Below are 21,772 nucleotides of genomic sequence, written 5' to 3'. Positions count from 1 at the left end.
AGAGAGAGAGAGAGAGAGAGAGAGAGAGAGAGAGAGAGAGAGAGAGATATGCTGGCAGAATTTTGGTGTCGACATTTCCATGGCCCATCACCAGGTTTTCTCTTATAAATGTTTGTCCTTCCACACTTGCCCAAAAAACATGCTGGTCAGGAAACCTTCACTGACCAAAGGTAACCAAAGAGATGTTTTGGCATTGTCTTACTGCTGATTGATTATAATAAAAAGCTGACAGCCAATAGCTGGGGCAAAAGTGGTGGAACTTTTGGGCAGCCAAAGAGACAAGAAGGATGAGAGCAGAGGCAGGAGGATCAAAGAGGACATGGAATGGTAACCTGAGTGGAGCAGGGTAAAGAGCTGGCCATGTGGATGGGGCTGGAGGGAAGTCGGTGTAAGGCAGATGAGTTAGCAGAGAGACTGCCCCAGCAAAGGCTTTAAACTATATAGAAGTCTCCAAGCCTTATTTATAGGAAATTTATATATTTTGAGGTAGGTCCTTGAAAGCCCTGCAATAAAAACCACAATCAGACATCATTTCATACACATTAGGATGGCCACTGTAAAGAACTAGTGGGGTTAGCGACGTGGTTCAGTCAGTAAAGGTGCTTTCTACCAGGCCTGATGACCAGTATAATCAAGGGAACCCATGTGTTAGATAAGAGAAAAATCAACTCCCTAAAGTTGTCCTCTATCTTCCACATGTATGCTGAGGCACATATCCCGTGCCCTGAAGCTGTGCCACACTCTAGTGAGCTCATGAAAATACAAACACACACATGATAAACACACAAATATGTAATAAATATAAATAATGATCAAGCAATGAAATGGTCCAGATACACTGATAAAGAAACAGAGAACACTTCTCTGTAGACCAGGCTGGCCTAGACCTCAGAGACCCACCTGTCTCTGCCTCCTCAGTGCTGGAACTAAAAGCATGTGCCTCCATAGCCCGCCTGGCTTCATCTACATTTTCCAAAGTTCAGGAGCTATTTGAACTCTTCTTTCCCCTGGTCCTAGGTCCTATATTTAAATATTCTACTCCTCTTGCCTGACAACTTTGTTTCCTGAGACAGAGTCTCACTATGTAGCTCTGGCTGACACTTCAGGAAGACTCACCATTTCAACTAGGATGGCCTTAAACTATAGAGATCCACCTGATTGCTGGGATCACAGGCATGTGCCACTATATAGGCATAAGAATATTACCTCCAGAGATATCTCAAGATGTAATAAAAATCTACACATTAGCAGACTAATACAGGAGTTACACTCCTCACTGGACATTCTTGAATTTTCACTGAAATACCTGCTATATGAGATGCCTACAGTTATTTTAAAGGTATTTTAAGTATTATTTTCCTTCTAGTTAATACACAGGTATATTTAGAACATTCAGTAATGATTTATAAGATATTCTTTCAGATACACAAATATCTAGATGAATGTATTAAGAGTCATAATTAACATATTATTTGTAAATTTTAAGACAGGCATGGTAGGGGCTAGAGAGTTGGCTCAGAAGTTAAGTATATTGGCTGTTCTTCCAGAGGACCCCAGTTCAATTTTCAGTACCCACAACCGTATGTAACTGTAGTTCTAGGAAATCCACCCACCTCTTCTAGCCTCCAAGGGCACACGTGAGGTACATAGACATACATGCAGGCAAAACACTCACAAACATAAAAAAATCAAATAAAAAGATAGGCATGATGGTACTTATCTATAATCCCAGCATTAAGGGGGTAGAGGCAGGAGGATCAGGGGTTTAAGACCATCTTCAGGGTCTGAAAAAGCTTCAATTTATGACTATAAGTCATAACTAAATAGGAAGCACCTGGGGCACTGAGCTAGCCCAGTAACTCTCTTATTAATAAAGAGTAAAGGTCTTTAGGAACATCTTATAATTCATTCAGTAAGACAAACAAAATATGGACAAAATATTTAAATGAACATATACTTAGAGATGGAGGCAAGAGAATCAGAAGTCCAAGGTTACCCTCTACTACATAGCTAGTTTGGGCCAGCTTGAGCTATAAGAAACACTGCCCTGAAAAAAGAAAACCAAGAGCAAATTTAAACAACCATTTCATCAAAGAAGATATGCATGAGTACACCTTTCAGATGATAAAGAAAATAAACTCTGTATGTGAAGACATATAACTATTAAATAAAAACACGATCCATACAACTAGACATTATGAAAAAGCAAATTAAAACACAACTTCAAAAAATGCATAATGAATGTTAGACATGTTGGTACATGCCTTTAATCCCAGCATTTGGGAGGAAAAGACTGGAAGATCTCCGTGAGTTCAAAGCTAACCTGGCTTACATAATGAGTTTCAGGACAGCCAAGGCTGAATAAAGACCTTGTCTCAAGAAGCAAAAACAACCCACCAAACAAAAAACAGCTATAATGAAAGCAATAAGGATATAAAGAAATGGGGAATCCTCATCTACTACCAGTAAGAAGGTTAGTTACTGCATGACTCTGGAAAACAATATGGCAAGTTCTTTATTTTTAATCAATTGATTTATTTTTATTTACATGTATAAGTGTTTGGCTTGCATGTATGTATATGCCTGGTGTCCATACCTATCAGTAGAAGGCATCATACCCCCTGGAACTGAAGTTCCAGATGGTTGTGAGCCACTGTGTGAGTGCTGACAACCAAATCGTTCCTCTCAAGAGCAGCAAGTGCTTTTAAGCACTGACCTGTCTTTCCAGCACCTATGAGGATTTTTCTTCCTTTCTTCCTTCCTTTTCTTTCTTAATTATTTAGAGACAAGGTCTCAAAACTTGCTAAGAATATCAAGGCTAGCCTTCGAATTCATAGAGATCTGCTTGTCTCTGCCTCCCTGAGGTCCTGGGATTAAAAACATGTGCAACTATGCCCATCTCCCTGTATCCGATCATACTATGTCATCAATGATTTCTGGCAAAAGTTTCCTTACCTATATCCCTAAGGGAACCTTTTTCATAGGAAAGAAAGTACATAGCAATGTATTGTATTACAGTAAATCACAGCAGTCTAGATAAGTAACAACCACAAAAAACAAACAAAACCCTAAACTAAAGAAAAAGCCTCCCATGTGGCTCTCATCTTTTGTGAGTAGAGTAAGTCATTCTCTGAACTATCATGGGTATCTCTCAGAAAACTAATGAGACGACAGAATGACAAGAGACCACGACAAATGTTAGGGGAATCATTAAATTGGCATCTAAAGTAAACATCTAATCTCAGAATTCATTTATTCTTGTAATAAACACCTACTAAATTCCTACAAGAAGCCAAACACTATACATCCTTTTCTCAAGGAAAGTACTATCTGTGAGGACTTCATCAATCAATACAATGGCACAAAGCTACACAATACTTGTCTTAAGACCTACCTAAGAATTTCATTCCAAGTCTGAAATAATTCTAGTTTTTTGTTTCCTTCTTTATTTTGAGGCAGGGTCTCCAGTATGAAGCTCATGCTGGTCTGGAACTACATAGTCCAGGCTGCAGGCTGGCCTTAAACTCACAATCCTCCTGCCTCAGTCTCTAGAGTGCTAGGATTATACATGGGCACTACGACATCTGGCTTTCATTTTAGTTTTCTATAAGATTTTCCAAAAGTAAAAGTAGAATTCCCAATTTTATGTAGTGTATAAAATAAAAAGCTCAGTTTTCTTGGGTTTTTTTTTGGGGGGGGTAGAACATATACCCATTTTAGTGAGAAGCTGTACTCTTTTCCAAAGGTCCTTATCCAGGCTATCTCCAAGAATGTTACCAATAATGTCAACTGTAAGTAGCAACACATGGAGAGTTACAAGTCAGTACCCAGTCCTATCACACACTCTGAACACCAAGGAGACACATTACCTGCAGGTTTAAGATCTCCTATTCGAATAATGTGCGGCCAGTGCTGTAGTGTTTTAGCAAAAAAGGGGTTGGTTACTCCTAAGATGACTGAGGGCCTGTATAAAAATGAGACAAAATAAGTGTCAAATCACAGAAGAATAGGTGACAGTTTCTGAGTGGACAATATAATGAGTATTGTTCCCTTTACTTGATTAATTATGTATCAACATGACAGGCAACATTCAGTACTAGACGCATGAAGATAAAAAAAAAACATACGACATTTTTATGAGTTTTATTCATTTTATTTTATGTGTATTTTGCCTGCATGTATGTCTGTACAACATGTGTGTGCTTGGTACACTAGAAGGTCAGAATAGAGCATCAGATTCCCTGGAACTGGAGTTAAGGATAGTTGTGAACATCATGTGGGTGTGGGGAATCAGACCTGGGTCCTCTGGAAGAGCAGCCAGTACTTTTAACTGTTGAGTCCTCTCTCCAGCCACTAAAGACATGATTCTTAAACAGCATAAAGGTATCAAGGCATACATACTCAGTCATGATAGAACAATTAGAAGACACTGAAAGGGAAATAAAATGCTCAGCAATTCCAAGGAGAAGGTATGATCTGCCAGGGTTTTAAAACCTGAGTCACCAAAGATGGGATAGAGAGAAAACACGCATGAAAGATGAGTAGTTTTCCAAGGAAAGTAAGGGCAATGTGAAATATTCTTGTCAAACAGTGAGGCTGGATCAGTCTCTACCTGCAACTACACACACAATTACAGGTACTTCAGTATTCCTGAGCAGAGTAGGAGGATAAAGAGAAAGAAGAGCACCGAGTGTATACACTTAGAAATTAATACATTATCTTGTAAGCAAATAGAAGCCACAGAGAATACAGTGTAGGTATGTCACATAAATGCTACAGATCAATGTGGGGAAATTTAGAGGACACCATGTAAGGAGGGAAAGCAACAGTAGACAGAGAGAAACTAGAGTCTAAAGAAGGAATTATGGAAAGAACATAATAAACAGGCTGAAAGATATTTTCAGTTGATGAACTGACAGAATTTAGTTGAGATTTGTTGCAGGTCAGGGCTGGAGAGATGTCTCAGCAGTTAAGAGCACTGGTTGATCTTCTAGAGGACCCAGGTTCAATGTCCAGCACCACATGGCAGCTCAAAACTGTCTGTAACTCCAGTTCTAGAGGCTCCAACACACTCACACAGACATACATGTAGACAAAACACCAATGTACAAGAAATAAAAATTAAAATTTAAAAAAATTAAAAAAAAAGATTTGTTGCAGGCCATGGTAAGAAGACATAATACTATGTTTTTGATAACTAAGTCAAAACTAATAGCATTTATCAAGAAAGCAACAGACAGGAGGTTAGAACAAAAAAGAGGGAATAAAAATCAGTCAGAACATGCTAAGTTTCGATGCATTAGAAACACAGCTGTGAACTGCCCATGGTAGCACATGATAAAATCCCAGCACTGGGCAACGAAGGCAGGAGGATCAGTAGTTCAAGACCATCCTGAACTACATCAGCAAGTTCAAGAACAACCTGATCTGTAAGGTGAGTTCTAGGCCAACAGTACTAGAGATTGAGATCCATCTCAAAAAGAAGAATGGATATACAGGAGTAACATTCTACACTGCCGGGCGGTGGTGGCGCATGCCTTTAATGCCAGCACTTGGGAGGCAGAGGCAGGCGGATTTCTGAGTTCGAGGCCAGCCTGGTCTACAGAGTGAGTTCCAGGACAGCCAGAGCTACACAGAGAAACCCTGTCTCGAAAAACCACACACAAAAAAACAAAAAACAAAAACAAAAGCAAAAAACATTCTACACTAACGCCAACAAAAGCACTGCAGAGATCTAGGTGTTGAAAAGATTTAAGGTGCAAAGATATGTTTCAGTCATTACTACAGGAGCTTTTAAGTTATTCTGTAGTTAGTCCAGGGTGACTTTGAACTCTTCCTCAGTCTTTCTGTGCAGCCTCTAAAGTACTAAGATTTCAAGAATGAATTAGCATGCCAAGTTACTATAGGATCTTTAAAAATTAATTACAATTAATTAAATGTTAATTGTATGTGTGAGAGTGAAAGAGCCTGAGAGGAAGAGCAGAGGAGCAGAGAGCATAAAAGCATGGGGGGGGGGGGGGAGAAAGAGAGAGGGGGGGGGGGGGAGGGAGGGAAGGAGGGAAAAAGGGAGAGAAAGAAGGAACACAAACTTTGTCTAGTACCATGGCATGTTGGGGGTGGTACCTAAAGACAGTTTTCAGGAGTTGGTTCATTCCTCAGCTTCCTGAAGTGGGGCCTTTCACCAGAGCTCCCAGGGGTTTCTCCTGTCTCTGCCAACCATCTAACTGTGGGAGTGCTTAGACCACAGATGTATGCCACAGCACCCAGCTCTGTACATGGGTTTGGGGCTTGAACTCACATTTGACGGCTTGCATGGCAAGTGCTTTTACCTGCTTAGTCCCCTCCAGGCCTTAGTATAGGGTCTTAACTGAGACCATGGATACTGTTAAGGTTATATAGAAAAAAATGATCTGTCTGGAAGAGGAACCCAGAACAGTCCTTGATAACATCAACATTTAAGCAGAGAAACAACTCTACATGGAAGACTAAAATACAACACTACACAGCTAGGAGACAAGAGGATTATGATTAATGTATTTTAAAGGAGCCAGGCAGTGGTGACAGACACCTTGAATCCTAGCACTTGGGAGGCAGAGACAGTTGGACTGCTTGAGTTTTGAGACCAGCATGGTGTACAGAATGAGTTCTAGGACAGCTAGGGCTACAGAAAAACGCTGTTAAACAAAAACCAAACAAACAAACAAATAATAACAACAAAAGATATTTTAAAGGGGAGGCTGAAGAGGAAGGATCAAAAGTTCAAGGCCAGTCTGAGCTGTGTATGGAAATTCTATCTTAGAAACAGCACATCTGCCATTCTCATAGTTGGAAGGTAGCATCAGAAGGCTCAGAAACTCAAGGACAGCCTTAGCTGCATAGAGAGTTCAAGGCCAGCCTACATTACATAAGACCCTGTCTCAAAAGAAACAAAACAAAAAGACACACACACACACACTCTTACTCAAATATGGCAACACAGTACTTGATCAAGCAATGAAAACAGAAAATGTTGATAGATATTAAAAGTTAGCCTGGGGGTAGAGAGATGCTCAGCGGTTCAGAGCACTAGCTGCTCTTCCAGAGCACTCAGGGTCATTTCCTAGCACATAAATGGCAACTTACAACCACCTGTAATTCCAGTTCCAGGGGGTCTGATACCCTCTGGCTTCCATGTACACATGCATGCATGTGGTGCACAGACATACATGCAAACAAAACACTCATACACATAAAACAAAATAAATTTTAAAAAGAGAAGTTCTATTAAAAAAAAAAAAACCAAGTAAGCCTGCAACAGATGCTATGATGTTAGCAGGAAATCAAGAAATAGAGAAAATAAATGGAAATGATGTTTGCTCTTCTAAAACTCAAGCTAAGAAAGAAGGTAAACAATTATAAAACAGGAGCTAAATGGAAAGAATATGATTATTTTCTTCAAATATTAAATTATTTCCAACAGCTCCCCAAACCTTTTATAAAAAGAAATGTCAGTAAGTTAAACTTTTAAATTAAAATGTTATTACACAATAAAATTTATTATACAATTCTACAAATCTTGGCAATAAAGAGAATACTTAGTCAACAAAAGTTATGTTTACTCACGGAGCTTGAGTACGGGTAGTATATTCTTTGAATTCACTATCATGAATCGTGAAGTAAGGTCGAAAATCACTAAAGTATTTTAATGGAGAAATACAGCTGTGGAACAGGAAGACACAGAAATCAAGGTTCCACTCCACAACCATGACACATCCACATATATACCCAAAAGACAAATTATTTCACCATTAGGTAAGCACTGGTCTCTAATATTAATTGAAATTTATCAACGTTTTTCTGCATGTAACTCTCTGTGTGTGTGTGTGTGTGTGTGTGTGTGTGTGTGTGTGTGTGTTATTCAAAGCAGCAAAAACATGGCTTCCGCTCTAACTGGACCTGACTCAATTGTCTCACACATTCTGAGAAAGTTGTTGCATGGATTGATGCAGTGAGTCGGGGAACATTACAGACTGAAAATACTGCAAGAATCAGAATCAAGAGCCCAATGCACTCACCTAACAAGGGCCAGTACAGTTTCTGAAGACTCTGATGGCGACGGTGCCATGACCACAAGGGGCTCTCCCAACAGCACCAACTCCCAAAGCATCTGACTGTGAAGAAAAACTGGGCAGAAACACCTAGAAAGTTTACACAGTAGAAATACCTTATTATTTATCCAAATACTTCACATTGATACAAATTCTTTCTGCTACTGAGAGCTTGATCTGAAAGATTAACTGGGAATGTTGTAATGCAGTTACGCACGCACGAGCATGTACACACACACACACACACACACACACACACACAGGCACGCACACGCACACACACACACAATCAAAGCCAGGTGTGAGTTCTAAGGACACGATTCCAGTAGTGTACTTAAGTCTGAACGTTTAGTAACCTTTATTTATTTACTTTCCTTCCTTGTTTGATAGCAATTTCCCTAGCAGATTAGAGAAGAGAAAAAAAGTATTTCTGAAGAACATAACAAATCTCACTAGTTAAAAATCAAGACACTCGGGGCTGGAGAGATGGCTCAGAGGTTAAAAGCCCTGACTGCTCTTTCAGAGGTCCTGAGTTCAATTCCCAGCAACCACATGGTGGCTCACAACCATTGTAATGGAATCTGATGCCCTCCTCTGGTGTGTCTGAAGACAGCTACAGTATACTCATACATAAAATAAATAAATCTTTAAAAAAAAAAATCAGACACTCGGTCAACCCAAAACACATAGAAGTGTAAAAACATGAAACAAATTTGTGAGATAAAAAATAAGCTATTTAATTTTAACTAATAAAAACAAAAAGACAAAAAACAAACAAACAAAAAAACAAAAGAAAAAAAACAAAAACAACTTGGGCAGCAGTAGCACAAGCCTTTAATCCCAGCACTCAGAGGCAGGATTTCTATGAGTTCTAAGACAGCCTGGTCTACAGAATGAGTTTGAGGACAGCCAGGTCAATACAGAAAAACCCTGTCTCAAAAAAACAAGCAGATACTTCACTGCTCATTGGAAATAGTGCATTTCAAGCTGGTATATATCACCAACACTTTCAGATCTGTGATTTAGGCAGTGGCCTAAAGATTCTTTTTTTTTTTTTTTGGTTTGTTGAGATAGGGTTTCTCTGTGCAGCCCTGGCTGTCCTGGAACTCATGCTGTAGACCAGGCTGGCCTCGAACTCAGAAATCTGCCTGCCTCTGCCTCCCAAGTGCTGGGATTAAAGGGCCTAAAGATTCTTAATCAGTTGTTCTAGAAAAATGCATAAACAATGGTAGCTTCTCTTTTTGCATCTTTCCTCTTTTTTCAAGTACTAGAGCATATAATTTTATTTTTAAAATTTTAAAACATAAGAAAATAGTATTTGTCGTTTCTAATTTTTTTACTGAATTTTTTTTAACAAGCAGCACAAATCTTGTGGTATTTTACCCCCAAATTTAAATTTAACTTAAAAAAATCTACTTTTTCTAATATCACCATAATACAATTCTCATACCAAATTAAACAAAAGCTGTTTGTTTTAACCACATAGCACCCAATGCACATCTCAATTTTCTTGCAGCCAGGATAAAGCACTGGATTTTACCATTAAAACATAATGAATAATTATTTTTTAACTTTTCAAGAATCTTTAGGATTCATAATGAGTATTTTCTTCCAGGTTAATTCACATTTCCATAAATTAATAAAAATTACCACAAATTAGAAAGACAAAATAGTTAACATTCTTTAAATTCTTTACCTGAAAAGATCCACCTCATGAACAGTAGGCAAAATAATGGATGTATGTGTATCTGCCTAAAGGATTAAAAAAGAAGGAGAAGAAAAGTAGGGAAGATGTTACTAAAATTTACAGAAACTGATTTTTGTTTTTGAGACAGGATCTAACAGTATAGCCTTGGCTGTCCTGGAAATCACCACGTAGTCCAGGATAACAGAGAACTCACAAGGGATTACTGTTGGAACTAAGGGTAGGTACCACATCTGGCTATCTTAAGCCAAGTGTGACACATGATGGTACTTGACTATACTGTAATACCAGCACTCAAAAGAAGAGGCAGGAGAATTGATTTGAGTTCAAGGTCAGCCTCACTAGCAAGTTCCTGGCCAGACAGGGCTACACAGTCAGACTGTTTCAAAACACAAACTAAATCAATGAAAATAACAACACAACTATGTCACAACCAAAGAGCTATCTCACTCAGTTCATTTTGACAAGTTTCTCTTCCCCCAGGAGCAGCCAGAGAGAATAGATCTTACAAGTATTCCACAGTACAGCACAGAAAAGCACAAACACTGGGTAGGAATCAACCCACGGCTAGATGTGAGCCTCGGTCACAACTGTAAGCAGCAGTCAGGCCTCCCGCTGCCCTCTAGCTTTACTCAGAGCACAGTGGGGATGTTAACAACACAGCCTAGGATTTCAAATGAAAGATTCAAACCACAAGGAATAGAAACTGCCTTCAGAAAAAGAAAAGCTCCAGAATCCTTCTGACTGAGCCGTCTAAAATTAGAATTCTGTTGGCTACTCTTCTAAGAGAACAGTTTTTGCCAGAATTAAACCTCCTTTAAAGTGTTTACTGTCATTTAGTCCTCACAATCACAACATGAACACTGGGTTCTCCAGAACCTACTGAGATAGTAACAATAACATTTTTAACAAGAAATGTTAAAAGTTTATCACCAACTAACTTAAAAGTAATGGGTGTTTCGGTGAACAGGCCCCAGGCTGCACCATGGTAACTTTAGCATCAAGCTACCTGCTGAGTTAACTGCACCATCTGCGTGGTCCCAGGCTTGTCATGACACGTGGGAATCCGAACCTTAAAGACAGAGAGGAGCTATTATTTATCTGCAAGGCAAGTGCTCTATCTAGCACACTCAGCACTTCTAAAGTGCTCTAAGGACCAAGTGTTTCTGGGGGTTTTAGAACCTAGGGTCTTCATACTTCGTTATAGCAGGAGTAGGGAAACTAAAGCTACAAATGGAGATCACTAACCACAGAAGCAAATGGCTGGAAACAAAGTCAGGACAACAGTCTTACACGGCTTCCTGCTCACTTTCCAGTCTCTGCTTCACAAATACACACACCCAAACACACCCTCTCAAGCTTGCCAAATTTCGGAATAAACCCCACAGAAAACAATGGGAACGCTCAACCCAGTGCTATCAAAATTATTGCTATGTTTGCTGAAGGGGTGGGGAGAGAATACATATATCAAACAAGCAAACCTAAAGAAGGAACACAGTTAAGAATCCAATTTCACAAATACATGAATTGCAAAGAACCTGAGTGCATTCATACATAATCTGTCAATAGAATTCAAATTCCTTAAAAACAAAGCAATGGGTTAGGAATAGAGCTCAGAGGTAAAGCATTTGCCTCACAATTATGAGGCCCTGGGTTCAATCTCCAATACACAGAGAGAAAAACAATGAAAAGAAAAATTTTTAAAATCCTCACCATAACAGAATATTCTAAGAAAAACATGCTTGGTCTGACACTAAATGTTAAAAGACCATTTAGAGCCACTAAACCATTGACTTTTCTAGTATATCTTAATTTTCAGCAATTAACACCCAAGACAACAAGTGTCCTGTTCCTGCTCACCACCCATACTACAGGGTTCTAGAGGGAGGCACTTCTATCTGTGTATACTTGACAGGGATAGCATTGCTGCACTCATCCACTGGGTGCACTGCCTGGCTGGAGGGCCTGAGTTGTATGCAGGATTCTTTAAGGCAAGATCAACTGTAGTGTACCTGTAATATCTCACAGCAATAGTGAAGCCATTAACACCACTAAATGTTATCAGGTTGTTTAAAACAAAAACCACGTGTGAGCTTTCTGTAGAGTTCTTCAGAGCACACAGATGAGACTACAGTAAGTTGTTACCTTCATTACTATTCCCATGATAGGCAGATGCAGTGTTTTCCCTGGCACTGGGGCAGGCCATCGGTCAACATCATTACAAGCTGAAAATGTAACAAAATACTAATGTAAGTGGAAAATTAAAACATTTAAAATGAGTCAGGCAGTGGTGGCGCATGCCTTTAATCCCAGCACTTGGGAGGCAGAGGCAGGCGGATTTCTGAGTTCAAGGTCAGTCTGGTCTACAGAGTGAGTTCCGGGACAGCCAGGGCTACACAGAGAAACCCTGTTTCGAAAAAGCAAAAAAAAAAAAAATATATATATATATATATATATTTAAAATGGACACTGTAAACTAGAGCTCTTTTTGTAGCATGGGAGAAATATGTTAATAATAGCAGATAAAGAAAAATAAATTTGATGAAATATTTAATTTATAATTCTTTCAGAAGTATTATGTTTTAGGATATATATTGGTTAACTGTTGAATGGGAGCTGAAGAGATGGATCAGCTGTTATGAGTACTTCTTGCTCTTGCAAAAGACCTGTGTTTGGTTTTGATCACTGACATCAGGAAGCTCACATTCTACAGCTCCAGCTCCAAGAACCTGAAGTCTTCTCTGGCCTTTCCTCAGGCACTCACTCATGTGGCACACAGACCATCAATAAAAATGTTTTTAATTAAGAAGAAAACCTGTTGAATGACAACTAGCTTCAAGGGTAGATTTCCTATTTATTTTTTAACTACTGTTTCTGTTTCTGGATTTCTGTTCAATGGTACTCCAAGAACTATCAGTACAAAACCTTATTTCTAACTCTAACAGACACCGTTTATATTACTACAGTGGATAGGACCAGATAGCACGTAGGTATCTGGAAATGTATGAAGGATTATAAGTAAAGATGTCAGACTAAATGTTCTGTATCTCTCTCACATCATTTAAGATCTAAGTCTCAATCTTCCTCTTCCTCCTCTTCCTCCTCCTCTTCTTCTTCTTCTTTTTTTTTTCCTTTTTGAGACAGGGTTTCTCTGTGTAGCCCTGGCTGTCCTGAAACTCACTCTGTAGACCAGGCTGGCCTCCAACTCAGAAATCCACCTGCTTCTGACTCCCAAGTTCTGGGATTAAAGGCGAGCACCACCACTGCCCAGTAAATCTTCTTCTGATTATATTTAGAGTATCAACTTCCACTGTATTAAAACTCTTTAAGAGTACATAACTTGGAGTGCTGGTAGAGAAGAGATGACTCAAATGTTAAAAGTGATAACAGCTCTATCAAAAGATCAAAGTTTGGTTCCCAGAACCCATGTCAGGCAGCTCACAGTAACTTGGAACTTCAGTTCCAAGGGGGACGTGACACTTCACTCACTCACATGCACAAACAATACACACATGCTCAAACAATAAACAAGCAAATAAATAAATATGTGAAAACCAAAAATAAATATAAAAGAAAAGAAACCATACCTTGGGCTAAGAAAATTCAGTAAAGTGCTTGCTGCATAAGTGTGAGGAACTGTGTTTGATCCCCAGAACTCAAAAAAAAAAAAAATCAGACATGATAATGATGCATTGTTATAACTCAAGCACTGGGAGAAGACAGGAAGCTCACTGGGGCTCACTGGCAAGTCAGCATAACCTAATGAAAAAGCCTCGGGTCTTAGTAAGTAAAAGACTCTACTCCAAAAATCAAGGTGACTGGCTCCTGAAGAACACCACTGAAGATTCACCTCTGGCTCCCACACACATCTGCATGTGCACTGGCATGTGAACATGCATGGACACACACACACACACACACACTCACACATAGAGTCACACACACAGTACATAACTCATACAATATTTAACTTACCTGCTTCCAAGTAAGGTTCATTTTTTTCAAAATACTCTGGTGCTATCTGTTTGAGTACGGTGTGAAAAAAATGAATATAAGGTAGTTTGCTGATCAAAACCAATGACTGAGGAAAGAAGGGGGACAAAGATTTTTTTGGTTTTTTATTTAAATGCCTAATGATTATAATTTAAGTTTGCCATTTATTATGCATGAACAATTATTAATGAGCTAAAATTCTGCAAAAAAGGGTATGGATTTTGAAAATTTTAAAGTTTTTTTTACAGCAGATGGTTAAAAAGAAAATACAAAGTCATAACTGAGAAATGAAAAACTTTAATCTCATTATGATTTAAGACAGTGTTCCTCAACCTGTGGGTCACGACCTTCACAGGGGTAGTCTATTAAATATCCTGTATATCAGATATTTACATTATGATTCATAACAGTAGCAAAATTACAGTTATGAGGAGCAACAGAAATAATTTATACTGAGGTCACCATAACACAAGGAGGAACTGTATTAAAGAGTCAGAGCATTAGGAAGGTTGAAAACCACTGCTTTAAGAACTAAAGGCATATTCACAGAAATTCCTGCTTTTCAGACAAAACAATTTCCCCCAAACCAGACTAATATAATGGACAATTTTAAAAGCCAAGTATAATTTTTAGTTTTAACTGTCAATTTGAGACAATCTATAACCACTTAGGAAAAGAATATCAGTGAATGAAGCTCCACCTACTGAGGGTGAAACCATTCCCTAGGCAGGGGATCCTGAACTGTCTAAGAGTGAAAAGAACAGGCTGAGCATGCTGTGGATACAAGGCATCAGTGTCTCACGCTATTGCCACTGTGACTTCTCCACAATGGTGGACTATATATGTACAACCTGAAGTTACAGCTAATATAGCTCCTAGGATGTTTGGGTTTAGGTGTTTTATCACAGCAATAGAAACAAACTAAGATACCTACCTATTGTATACAACATATATCAAAATTAGCCACATGAAGTCTGTCTTTATTATTATTACTATTATTTTGGTTTTTTTGAAACAGTGTTTCTCTGTACAGCCCTGACTCTCCTGGAACTAGCTCCATAGACTAGACTAGACTGACCTCAAATTCAGAGACCCACCTGCCTCTGCCTCCCAAGTGCTGGGATTAAAGGTGTGTGCCATCACTGTCCTGCCACATGAAGTCTTTCTACTAAGGAAAATCAAACTGTGATGCTTGGCCCAAATCCCTATGCCTATTATGTTCTAGCTGTCCTAGCCTAGCTACAAACTTAAAAATTGCAACTTTCAGTACGATCACTTTACAGTCAAATTACACTGATTTTCAAATGTAGGTTTCAAGTGTAGGTTTTTATCCTTGAATGCTGCTCTTTCTAATTAAGGTTTTATTTTTATTTATGTGCATATGCGTGAGTGTCCACAGAGACCAGAAAAGGGCTTCAGATCCCCTGGAACTGGTTATAGGTGCTTATAAGCTGTCCAATATAGGTGCTGGGACCTGAACTTGTGTCCTCTGTAACAGTAGCAAATGCTCTTAACTACTGAGCCATCTCTCCATCCTCCAAACTACTTTTTACCTTATCTGACATTAGAATAGGAATTTTCCTTTTTTCATTTAATTTATGAAAAAAGACTGTATATTTAGGTTGGAAGCACTAAGGACTAACATGTTGCTAAATTTTACTTACTGATTCATTAAAAAAAAAAACTACAGGTTTTTATGGGTTGTAAGAATATTACAATTTGTTTACTTTCTCCCTTATTCTAAAAGTACACAGACAGCAAAAACTCAATAGTTAAAATTTATGGAATACGGGGGCTGGAAAGTTGGCTCAGCAGTTAAGAGCACCTCTTCCAGAGGTCCTGAGTTCAATTTCCAGCAACCACGTGGTGGCTCACAACCATGTGTAATGGAATCTGATGCTCTCTCTTGACATACAGGTATATATGCACACAGAACACTCATACGTGAAATATATAAATAAATAAATATTTTTAAAAATTACAGAACATGGTGGCACACACCTTTAATCTCAACACCCAGGAGACAGAGGCAGGTGGATTTCTGTGAGTACAAGGCCAGTAAAGTCTAAATAGCAAGTTCCAGAACAACCAGGGTTACATATATAGTCAGACTCTGTCTATAAGTAAATAAATAAATAATAATAAAAATGGGGCAGGTGCCTATAATAGAGCTCAGGCAAAACATAAAACTTCAGACAAGATTAAGTTTAAATATTTCTACTTTGGGGTTGGGGAATTGAGACAGGGTCCTAGGTAGCGCAAGTTGGCCTCAACTTCCAGAGTTTTCTATCTCCACCTCTCAAATGTTGAGACTATAGGTAAGCACCATTAAGTCCAGCTCTCACTTCCCTAGTCATAATAACATTAAACACTTTAATAGTGCACATAAAAATTACCTTCTGAAAGTAGCCTCTTTTAAGAGTTTTATCTCGAACTTGTCGAAAATACACATATCCATAAAAATATGCGGGATCTTTCTATGAAGGAAGACAAAAAAATTTATGTGTGTATGCATGTATGTATGTATACGCAGATATCCTTTAACAGTAACAGTGGGTTTCTTTAGTAACCTGAGTCAATATGTAAGCGATATACAAAAGCTCGTGATTATCTTCCTACCTAAACAGCAATAGAAGAATAAGGAACCTGCCAACTTGCTGAGAGATTGTAACCACACCTAAGAACTAAAGGTGGGTCTTTTCCCTAGGAACCCATCAGCTTATGTTCTTAATTCACAACTAGACTTGGAAATGGAAATCAGAACACCATCAAATTCAGAATTTTCTCTAATGTTATACTGTTTCCTTAAAATTTACAGTAAATACCTCTAAGTTATAATAAAATCCAAAGTACTGGGACAGGGGAGACCACTTAAATATGACAGTATTTACTATATAATGGTACCCCACCTGCCCATCTCCAGAGATCATGACCAAGCAAAGCACCTCACCATGCTAGTCAGTTTTTACAATTTATAATGGCATCATTTCCAGAACAGTAACTTTAGAGTCAATTTCACTCACATGCCAAATCCTCATCACTTACTTAAGAAACCCAGCTAGATAATAAAGGCAAACAACACTGAAATGTTATCAAAGGTGACTGAGGACAATAGCTCTAAAGGAACAAGTGCCAGGGTGTCCTCTCACATGGATGCTTTCCCACCTTTAAGTAAACTGGTAAATCTTTGTCAAATTCATCAAGAAGACAGTGTAGTGATACCCTCCTCCCAGAAGACTGGCGGAATCTAAAGCAAAACTGGGTATCTCCAAGACAACCTAACAAAACAGAAAGAAAAAGTCAGGATGGCTTCATGTGACATTTATTCAGTTTCATCAATATCAAAGTAAAAGAACTTTACAAATAAGTTTTACCCATTTCTTCATATTTTAGAGAAGAAAAAAAAAAGCCTAAAAATTGTAGGATGTAGTAGTGCACACCTTTAATCTCAGTGCTTGGGAGGCAGAGACAAGTAGATGTCTGGAGTCTGAGGCCAGCCTGGTCTACCTAATGAGTTCTTACAATAGCCAGAGCTACAGACTGAGACTCTGTCTTGAAAAGAATAAAATAGAGAACTTCTGGCCTTGCTGCAGGCCACCTTGTTAGTTAGAGGTAAGCTCCATCTTGATTCCTAAGTCTCTCACAGTTTTCCTACTTCTCTTTCAGTATCATTCTTTTTTTTTCTTTTAACATGTCTGCATATGATGTTGTCTTACATATATAAACAAATGAAGCCACACACATGCGTGCACATGTGCACACGCACACACACACACACACACACACTCCTATACCTACTTCTTGTTTCAATCTACAGCTTTATAAACTTTCTCTGTTTTGTTTTTAAGACAGTATCTCACCATGTGGCCCTGGATACCCTGAATTCTCTATGTAGACCAGGCTAGTTTTGGATTCAGGTCTGCCTCCCAAGTGCTGGGATTAAAGGCATATGCCACCATATCCATCTATATAAATTTTTTAAAAAATCTTTTTGGTATAGAGTTGTTGCAGGATATGTGATCACACTGTGAACCTTGAGATTGTGTTGTTTACTGAAAAAACCTGTTTCTAGTTGTGGTGTGGCTCAGTCTTAGCACACACCTTTAATCACAAACAATGAAGGTAAAGTTAGTTTGTAGAAGGAAGCACCCATGTTTGAAAGTGACATCTAATGGAGTGGCAGACAAAGTGATGAGTCAGAGAAAGATTTGATAGAATAGGATATGCCCAATTCTCGTAAGAAGAGAGAGGAAAGGGAAGCTACTTGAGGGGCAGAAAGAGAGAGAGGAGCCAGTTTTACCAGGAGACTTTTACAGAGACAGGGTGAAGAAAGAACAAGCTAGACACTGGTGAGGACAGAATGAGCCAGAGAATGAGAGGGAGCTAGAAGATTAGAACAGATTGCCAAAGTTAGTATGAGGCCAAGCAGATCGATTCAGTCAGAGGCTGAGAGAAGTCAGATTTGAATCAGTCAGCTTGAAGAGTAGTTTGGGCCAGAACAGCTGAGTTGACCAGCCAGCTGGAGTTCAGAAAGAGCAAGAAAGGATGAGATTATTCAGCAGTAAGTCTCAGAGGCTGAAAATGTTCTAGGTCCAGATAAGCTTTTAGAGAGGCTAGAAACTTCCAAGACTAGGCCTAGGTTAGCAGACAGAGGCAGTAAACCTCCCAGACAACAATTACATTGGGAGAATAAAAGCTACATTTACATAGGGTCTCATGTAGCTCAGGCTGGCCTCAAACTTGCTAAGTAGCCTTGAACTCCAGACCCTCCTATTCCTCCTTCCCCAGTGCTGAGATCACAGTCATGTTAAGTAGTGAAGGACATTGAAGATAGGTGTTCTTGTGTGCTAGGTAAGCACTACCCCACTAAACTACACACCAGTTTCCAAATGTATAAACTTTTAAAAGTAAACAAGGCTGTAATGTTTTAGGATACATGGACCAGTGATTAGAAATAATAATAATAATGATAATAATAATAATGAAAAATATGAAAGCCTTTATTTTAACAATCAGTGATTATACTTGGAGAAGGGAGGGGAAGGGACTTGAGGGGGGTTTTGAGGTGCTGGCAATGTTCTATTAATTGACCCTGAGTGTGTTCTAAATTTCACAATGAGAAGGCCCTTTAATAACACATACCATATAAGATTCAGTAAGAGTCCATAATCAACTTATCATTTTAATCATCTGAATTAACAATTAATTTTAAACTTTAATCATTTCAGCAAGCCTCTTGAAATGCAAATTTTAATTAAATTTGTCAGGCAATAATTACTTTAAAAAACTATTAATACTCTAAAAATTAGCTTAGTAAAACATGCAAGCTGGTAAAACAGCTAATCCAGGTAAAAGTTTTTCTACTCAAGTCTGATGAACTGAGTTCAACCCCAGAACCTAGATGAAGTAGAGAACTGACACCTGACAACCTGACAACTGTCCTCTGGCCTCCACACATGCATGCCAGCACACCAGCACATGTGCACCAACATGTATGTATGTGCACATGTATATACAAAGTAATAATTTTATAATTATGTTATCAAATTTTAAATACTTGCAGTAACATCACTTAGATTTTTTCCCCATGTAATAAGTTAGAATATAATGCTCAAAACTTTTATCATCATACATGTAACTACTTTTATTTCCTTCTCATATGACATTCTAAACAGGAAACAGAAACTTCATAAACTGTTCAACCTTTTTTAAAGCCAAATTATGTAAGTATACCTAATAGCAATTATAGACACTAATATTTCTTTGTGTAAGAGAGTAGAATGGCTGGGCAGTAGTGGCGCACGCCTTTAATCCCAGCACTTGGGAGGCAGAGGCAGGCGGATTTCTGAGTTTGAGGTCAGCCTGGTCTACCGAGTGTGTCTACCGAGGGCTACACAGAGAAACCCAGTCTCGAAAAACAAAAAAAAAAAAAAGAAAGAAAGAAAAGGAAAGGAAAGAAAAGGAAAGAAGAGAAAAACCAAGAGAGAGAGAGAGAGAAGAATGAAAGAAACTGAGCTTGTGTTTTGAAACAAAGTCTTGCTAATTTTTTCAGGTTAGATTGGAACTCACCATGCAGTCAAGGCTGGTATCAAACTCAAAATCCTCCTGCCTCAGTCTCTTGAGTCCTAGGATTACAAGTATATACCACACACCCAGATCTAGTTTTGCTTACCTATTTAAGCAGAGAAAAATCTCTGCGATGTGGTCTAGTATTGTTTTAGATAAACTTATAGATTAGTGACTCAGATTTTCTCTTTACAAAATGCTACAGTTTGAATATACAGTTTGAAATGAACCCCACAAGGGGTTCATTTATTAGCAAGCTAAGTTCCCAGCTAATGGCACTAGTTTTGGAGGTTCTAAACACTTTAGAAGACAGAGCCTAGCTTGAAGAAGCAGGTCACTGGGCCATGTCCCTGAGAACATCTTTGCATTGAGCTCTTTTCTGCTATGCTCTCTGCTTTCTGTCTATAGTCATGAAATGAGCTATTTTAGACTGAACTGTATTTTATGAGCAAACAGTATGCTATGTGAAGTGTAGTTTGCATGCACATATATACCTGTGACCATGGCAAGCCCTTTATAGACAGGAATCATCTCCTTAGTCCCAACCTGTTGTTGTTAAGGTTTATTTTATTTTAACTGTATGTGTATGAGTGTTAGCCTGCATGTATGTGTGTGTGTACTACAGAGGCTAGAAGAGGGCATCAGATCCTTCTGAAACTCAACTTACAAACAGTTGTAAGCCACCATGTGGGTGCTGGAAATGGAACCTGGGTCTTTTACAAAACAGCAACTCCTCCTGACTGCTGACACACCCACCCAGCCCCAGCTATTGTTTTTTTTTTAAAAAATATCATTTCACTGATAATCAGAACAGATATTGAAAATGCTTTTCTTCATTTAACAAAAGCCTCTCTCAAAAGCCAAGCTCTTCAGATCAGAGTTGTTAAGTTCACTGGTCTCTGGCCAAACTGTCCATTCAAAAAGTACCAGTGCATTCAGTCATGGTTCTTCCTACAAGAATGTCAGAGAGACAGCAGATAGATCTTCCATTTAAGTAGTATAGACTAGTATAGAATAATTTTAAAGCTTCTTTTACCTGAACTGAGATAGCAAAATTAAAGGTAAACAGAGAATCTTCTTATACCAAAACAGTCACTCAAAGAGTAAAGAAAAAAGATTAAGTATTTTTCTTGATGACACAGACAACTTTAAAAGATTATTTCTACATTATCACAAACATGGATATGGTGTGGCTCAGAATACGTGTGACTATGATAAAACTTGAAGACTAACCCCTTGCAAAGCATATTGGTATGTGCCTGTAACCCCAGAACTAGGAAGATGGAAAGAGTCTCACCAAGTCTCCAAGCTAGTCTGCTAGCCATCACAACAACAGCAACCAACCAAAAAACAAAGGACAAAGGTTCTGCTCTGCATCCTTCCAGTCCGTGCATTCATCCCCCTTGCTGTGACTACTGGACTAAGATGGAATTGCTCAGTATTTTAGATCAGAACTTCTCAAGGGCAGAAGTATAGACACACGTACAAGTGCAAACGTATGGAAGTGCACAAGTGCAGAACTTTAAAAATATGGAAATGTTCAAGTGTAGAAGTGTGTAAGTGAGAAGTACAGAAATGTAGTGGAGAGGAAGTATAGACGTGTATTAGTGTAGCTTCTGCACTAACACCAGTTCATAAACTGGCTGCTGACCAGTGACCAAATGAATATGTAAGTTGAATACAATTAAAAGCTTTTCTAGCAATCTGATATTAGTATGACAAATTTATAGTCTGGTTTTGTTTTATTAATATTTTTCAAATTTCATTTTTCTGGTATTTTTTTTAGCAAGTATTTTACAATGGTATTGGTCCATACAGACATTAAAAAAACAAAAACAGGTGCTTCAGCACAGATGATTTAAGGGACATACAGTATATTACAATGTCCTTGCTGTTTGAAACAAATATTGTCTGGAAGTCA

The 21,772-nt window shown here is 38.5% G+C and overlaps 1 protein-coding gene across 1 annotated transcript in view; it reads right to left on the bottom strand.

Annotated features, from left to right (window-relative positions):
* Dennd6a (DENN domain containing 6A) overlaps positions 1-21,772 on the bottom strand; it is a 53,112-nt gene that overhangs the window by 15,693 nt on the left and 15,647 nt on the right. The window contains exons 4-12 of the mRNA XM_028754069.1: positions 16,951-17,063; positions 16,182-16,262; positions 13,768-13,873; positions 11,938-12,017; positions 10,802-10,864; positions 9,784-9,839; positions 8,055-8,177; positions 7,603-7,698; positions 3,870-3,964 (exon numbers count right to left, since the gene is read on the bottom strand). Of these exons, the coding sequence (XP_028609902.1) occupies positions 3,870-3,964; positions 7,603-7,698; positions 8,055-8,177; positions 9,784-9,839; positions 10,802-10,864; positions 11,938-12,017; positions 13,768-13,873; positions 16,182-16,262; positions 16,951-17,063 (813 nt within the window). The remainder of the gene's footprint in view (positions 1-3,869; positions 3,965-7,602; positions 7,699-8,054; positions 8,178-9,783; positions 9,840-10,801; positions 10,865-11,937; positions 12,018-13,767; positions 13,874-16,181; positions 16,263-16,950; positions 17,064-21,772) is intronic.

This window comes from Grammomys surdaster, unplaced genomic scaffold (genome assembly GCF_004785775.1).
Source record: "Grammomys surdaster isolate TR1022 unplaced genomic scaffold, NIH_TR_1.0 125979, whole genome shotgun sequence".
Taxonomy (NCBI): domain Eukaryota; kingdom Metazoa; phylum Chordata; class Mammalia; order Rodentia; family Muridae; genus Grammomys; species Grammomys surdaster.
This window is presented reverse-complemented; position numbering and strand designations above follow the sequence as displayed.